Source organism: Lepisma saccharinum (assembly GCF_977018435.1).
Source record: "Lepisma saccharinum chromosome 12 unlocalized genomic scaffold, izLepSacc3.1 SUPER_12_unloc_1, whole genome shotgun sequence".
NCBI lineage: Eukaryota > Metazoa > Arthropoda > Insecta > Zygentoma > Lepismatidae > Lepisma > Lepisma saccharinum.
The window spans coordinates 6,443,729-6,450,017 of NW_028142891.1; the positions used below are offsets into that span (position 1 = coordinate 6,443,729).

The 6,289-nt window shown below is 39.9% G+C and overlaps 1 protein-coding gene across 1 annotated transcript; it reads left to right on the forward strand.

Moving 5' to 3' along the window:
* Positions 1 to 3,556: 3,556 nt before the first annotated feature.
* Positions 3,557 to 4,054, forward strand: LOC145982156 (protein GVQW3-like). Its single transcript, XM_083115723.1, has one exon. The coding sequence runs from the start codon at positions 3,557 to 3,559 to the stop codon at positions 4,052 to 4,054; it is 498 nt and encodes a 165-aa protein (XP_082971849.1).
* The last annotated feature ends 2,235 nt before the right edge of the window (positions 4,055 to 6,289 follow it).

The following is a 6,289-nucleotide window of genomic DNA, read 5'->3' on the forward strand; positions in this document are numbered from 1 at the left end:
TCTCTTTCCAAGATGTTCCAATCTTGTCTCCTAACACTCTCCACTATCTGCTCTTTCCACCTGGGGTGTAAGGGGTGACCTTCCACGTAGTACACCCAAATGTCAACCTCACTTCCACGTTAGTACACCCTGGACTAAAGACCAACGAGGCTCTGGCGACTGGCCCCATGGCCAGTATAATTTTGTTTGTGTTGTCCTGTGTTTTGTTCTTATTTGTGCTGAGTGTTCTTTGCAGCCTCAGCTTTTAACGAAAGTCAGAACATTTTAATATTTTATGATTTTAATTAAGCAACGTTAGAGTTATGTGTAAAGATACGGGGCTGGACCCTGTATAGTGTGACGGGTGCAAAATAGCCTTAGTGCTGACGCACCCAAAATTTTAAATTCAAATTTATTCAAATTTATGCTCTTTCCACCGACATCTTGGTCTCCCCCCTTGGCCTTATTCCCACTCCTTGTGCATTGTAATCTCTTGCTGGCAGTCTTTCTGCATCCATCCTCTTCATGTGTCCGAACCATCTCATCTGTGCCTGATCTATCCTGTCCTGAAGCTTCACTACACCCACTGTCTGTTGAATCTCCTCATTTCTTATTCTATCCCTTCTAGTCTTCCTCAAAAGACTCCTTAGAAATTTAACCTCCACTGCCTGCATCTTTTCTTTGTCTCTCTATGTCATTGTCCAAGTCTCTGCTCCATACGTAATTATTGGCACATAGTATGTTACATATTACCTTCTTGCATTTCATAGGTACATCCCTATTCCATATTATTCTTCGAACGCTTTGATATAGTCCACCACCATTCATTTGTCCTCTTCTGTTTACCTCCTCATCTATTCTTCCACTTCTCTCAATCATGACAATGAGGATGAATGGTTTATTTAATTATTCTCTTATCTATAGTTGCTTTCTGCCACTTTCGGCTAATTGTGAGAACGAGGAAGAATGATGAATGATGAGCAGTGTGGGGAATGGAGGACAGGAGGATCTCATCCTCACAACTTGGCATCTTTCCTAGTTTTTGTTTTGAGTCCATTTTAAGCATAGGTAATCTGATCGAGACTGGATCCTAACCACTATGTGCCTCTGCTGGGTATCGAACCTGGGGCCCTTTTGTAGTCAAAGGGCTCCAGGCACTTTTCATTCAAAATGCTGACTTCATATCGGTCCATAAAAAATGAAATATTTATTCTCAAGAAAAATATGTTGATGTGAACATAAATACGTAATCCTACAAAATTTTATTTGTGTATAGTTGTAATAATTAATTTGGGTTACACCCTAATTGCAATATTCATATATCAAATTTGAATTGATTTGCCACTTGCATAGGTATGGTATTCTCAAAAACTATTGTAAAAATAAGTAACTGAAGTAACATTGCTATCAAAATTATCGAATGACTGGAATCATGATAATAAATAACAGAATCTATTTACCAGTAGAAGGGGATTTTTTTAATACCCATATCGCTGTTTTCATCTTTTTATGCAGAAGTAGCGCAAAAAGTAGCGAAGTAGCGAGTAGCGAACAGGAGTAGCGTAGCGAGCTACTTTTTGGCAAAGTAGCTGTAGCTGTAGCGAAGCTACATTTTGGAAGAGTAGCTGTAGCTGTAGCGAAGCTACTTTTAAAATGTAGCGTTCCGATCACTGGTGTGGGCCACCTTGTTTATAAAGTGTCGCCATTTATCTTTAAGGCAACCAGAATGCATTACTATAGCTAGGATCATGGTATTAACAAGATTCAAATTTACGCTTCTGTTCAGAGAAACTGGCACACTCGTTTGAGTTTAAGATCAGCTTGGGAGCCGATCGAGTGTGGCAGTACAGCCGAAGTAAAGGTTCGGGAAAACAGCACTCTGCAATGTTGCTTACCACTAAAGTTTTTCACCGGATGCAGGGTGAAACAAAATAAAAAATAAATCAAATTGATGTTCAAGATGCAGTCGGGAGAAAATAATCAATCCAAGGCAATAACAATATCTATCACGGCCCGAATGACGTCACTTCAGGATCACTTTCATTACTTTCTATTACGTATGCTCTTGTAGCTTGCAATTTGAACACAAAAGTAGGAAAATAAAGCTCGCAAAACCAGTACAGGCTGTATGAATGTCACCATACATTCATAACAAATCGCTCTTCTTCGTTAAATAGTTAGTTTAAAAATATAACAATGTGTGTGTAATTGACTTATAAGATTCGTCGCCACATATCAGAATCTGCTATGTTGACAGAAGCTAGAGAAAGATGATCATTAGGGGTTGTACACTTACCGTGCACAAAAGCACGTCTACGATCGTCTTTATTAATATACACACACAACATTAACTTATAGTCTGTGAGCAATGTGAATTTGAATTTGAATTCAAAATTTTGGGTGCATCAGCACTATGGCTATTTTGCACCCGTCACATTATGCGGGGTCCAGCCCCTTATCGTTACACATAACAACTCTAAAGTTGCAGAACTAAAATCATAAAATATTAAAATCTTCTGACTATTGTTAAAAGCTGAGGCTGTAAAGGAGCAGTCAGCACAAAGAAGGACAAAACACAGGACAACACAAACAAAATTATACTGGCTATGGAGCCAGTCGCCAGAGCCTCGTTAGTCTGCAGTCCAGGGTGTACTACGTGGAAGTGAGGTTGACTATTGGGTGCACTACGTGGAAGGAGCACCCCTTACACCCCTGTGAGCAATGTGTGCACAGCATAGAGACACTATACCATGAAGCGTATTGCTTTCAAATTAAGAGAGAAGGGACATTGAAAGTTTGGAACCAGACAGGTAAAAGTAAAAATCTTCAGGAGAAATCACTAATAGCATGCTTTTTCACACCGCAGCTTGTTTCCAAGTCTGTAAAATGCCAGCTTCGTAAGCTGAAATCCTAGGTGCGATTCCGCGTGTGGTCAAATCTTTTTTTTCCTCTTTCTGCCAAACGGGTGTCACGAAAAGTATTTCACAGTCACTTTATACTTTATACTTTGTTGTTGCTCGTGTTGCAAGCAGAAAATAATTATTGAAAGGACTATGCGTGTGGCATAATTTTGAGCTTGGAACGTATTTTCTTTATTGCATTGTTACGTCACAAGATGATGAAACGTTATTCTTCTGTGAAAAAAATATCACAATTTAAGTTCGAAACTTTGGGTTTGAGGGGGGGGGGGTGAAACGAGAGAAGTGTCAAATGAATGACTGAAAACATTATTATTCACTTACCGATGTAACACAAAGTTTTGAACATAAATTATGTTATTTTTTCACAGAGACTCGGTGAAATACTTTTCGTGGAACCCATTTGGCAGAACGGGTAATCGCCCCTCCAGGGAATGCCGCCTTGTAAAGAGATTTACAGCTTCGTAAATAGGTAACAACAGGGAAAGGAGAGTGGGTTCTATACCTTGATACCTACAGGGTCTGTATTTTAATGAGAATATTTTTTTTTCTGCCGCGACTAGACGTCAGAGCCCGCTGGGACCGGTTGGAGTTGGTAGTGGGGTGTGTGACCTTGAAAACGCTCCAAGCGGCAGTTGCCTGCTGGCGTCCGTTGAGGCATGATCACGCGTGGCGTGGACGTCTGCAAAGTAGTGTCTGCAAGAGCAAAATGCAGCAAAGCATGGAACAGCGGTACGCGATCAAATTTTGTGTGCGCCTTGGAAAATCTGGTGCAGCCAGAAAATCTGGAAATGATTCGGAAAGCGTACGGCAGTGACAGTTTATCACAAGCGCAAGTGTTTCGGTGGCACAAAATGTTCAAAGAAGGCCAGGAGAGCGTGGAGGACGAACCCCGCGCAGGGCGCCCGTCAACCTCAAGAACCAGAGACAACGAACAACGTGTGCGAGATTTGCTGAACGCGGACAGGCGTGTCAGTGTGCGGTTTATCGCGGATACGCTAGGACTCGATAAAATGGTTGTTCTCAAAATCATCACCCAGGATCTTGGGATGAGAAAAATTTGCACCAAGCTCGTCCCGAAAGTTTTGACGAACGAGCAATTGCACAACCGCTCGGTTCAGACGGGTCAACCGAGTGCGACCAGAAATTTCCGCTGATTGGAAGCTCCATCATGACAATGCGCCAGGTCACACGTGCTTCGTGGTTAGGGAGTTTCTGACGGAATCAGGCATCACAACGATTCCTCAGCCTCTCTACAGCCCCAACCTTGCCCCTGCAGATTTTTTCCTCTTTCCCAGAGTGAAAACAGCCCTCAAAGGACAACACCACGGAACCCTGGATGCTGTCAAAGCGGCTTGCACGCGTGCTCTGAAGGATGTTTTAGTTGCTGGCTTACAGGGAGCGTACGACGCGTGGAAAACTCGCCTGCAGAAGTGTGTTGACGCTCAAGGGGCATACTTTGAAGACTACTAAAGATTTGTAGCGATATCTGTAATAAATTTTGTTTTCTGGATTTATTCTCATTACTTAAAATACAGACCCTGTATATTATAAACCAAGGTGTATGTACTAATTAGTTATGACTCAGAAGAAGAATATATAAATGAAAAGAAAATAAGCAATAAGTTAATATGTTCAAAATGTAATAAGTATTTACTAAATTAGTCCTTAGACTAAGTGTTAGGTCTTCTAAATTTATTTGACTGTGTAATCTAATATATATTAGATACACTTTAATAGAGAAAATATTATACTATAATAATATGATTATGTAAAATACAAGATATAAATATATACAAGAAAATAACAGTGTACAGATAAATAGAGAATATATGCATTACAGGTCCTTGGACCTAAAGCTTCCCGAAAACAAGGGAATTACCCAAGGAAGGATTATTTTAAACCGAATTAAAGGATGTGTTGAGAAAAAGATCCGGAGAACAAGCAGGCTTTCGAAGCAACCGTTCCTGTATAGATCAGATAAATACACCGCATATTATTATAGAACAGAGTACGGGATACTTCTCTAATATGTACCTTATATTTGTGGACTTCCAGAAAGCATTTGACTCTGTAAATAGAATGAAAATGAGGACAATTGTAAAATAATATGGCATTCCAGCACATATGATTGATCTTATTAAAAACTCCTATGATGGTTCCACATGCCAAGTTGTGCATGAGGGAATACTTACGGATCCAATACCAGTTATTTCAGGAGTAAGGCAAGGATGTATTTTATCACCAACAATATTTCTGGTGGTAATTGATAAAGTAATGAAGAGGGTAACGGAAGGAAAAAGGAGAGGTTTAAATTGGAGTCTCACCCAACAGCTAGAAGACTTGTGCTTTGCAGATGATGTTTGTCTGCTGTCTCACACATACCGTAATATGGAAAAGAAATTAGGAGATTTGGATAAGAAAGGGAAAAGAGTTGCTTAAAAGATAAATAGTACAAAGACGAAATCATTAACAACAAATGTAAAAAAGATGGAAAATTTCCACTTGAATGAGGAAAATATTGAAGAGGTTAAGGAGTTTACATATCTGGGGAGTTTGGTGACAAATACAGGGGGAACACAAGATGAAGTTAGATCAAGAATTAGGAAAGCAAATGTGGCATTTATTCAGCTATATAATTTTTTAATTTGAATTTAAAATTTGAGTGCGTTAGCACTTAGGCTATTTTGCACCTGTCACATTATACGGGGGCCAGCCCCTTACCCCTGGTTAGCAACCCTGTAGTGTTGTTTTCCTGAACCTTCACTTCGGCTGTACTGCCACACCCAATCGGCTCCGAAACTGATCTTTAACTCAACGAGTATGCCAGTTTCTCTGAACAGAAGTGTACCAATATCTTGACAACCTCAAAATCCTTTGGAAAAATACTGGGTGTTTCAATAGAAACGCCGTAATTTCAAATGACCCTAAAAAAATATTTAGTATAGTCACAGTAATAATATCTATATGTTGTCATTGACAAAAGTCTAAAATTTAATTCAATTTATTTTTTTTATCTGTGTTCTTCAGGTGTTTGTAGCACAGTAGTACAGTAAGGGAGGACAGGAGACTTTCACTGCAGCAGAAGATTCAGTTGGTGACCTGGTTTATTGAGACACGCTCTCTTGTTTCTTGAATTTAAATTTTTGTGTGCATCAGCACTTAAGGGCCTTGTTCGTATGGAAAATGCAGTCCAGGGTATACTATGTGGAAGTGAGATTGACTTTTGGGCACCTTAGTGGAAGGTTACCCCTTACACCCAGCTCTCTTGTTTCTGTTCAACGACGGTTCTGGCTGGAGAATTTGTGTGCATGAGTACCACCAACAAAGTCTACTTAGCGATATGTTGATCAATTCAACAAGACTGGGAATGGTACAGGAAAGCAAAAAAG

Excerpts from the sequence above, each read along its gene's own strand:
- LOC145982156 (XM_083115723.1), top strand. The coding sequence starts at position 3,557 with ATGATCACGCGTGGCGTGGACGTCTGCAAAGTAGTGTCTGCAAGAGCA.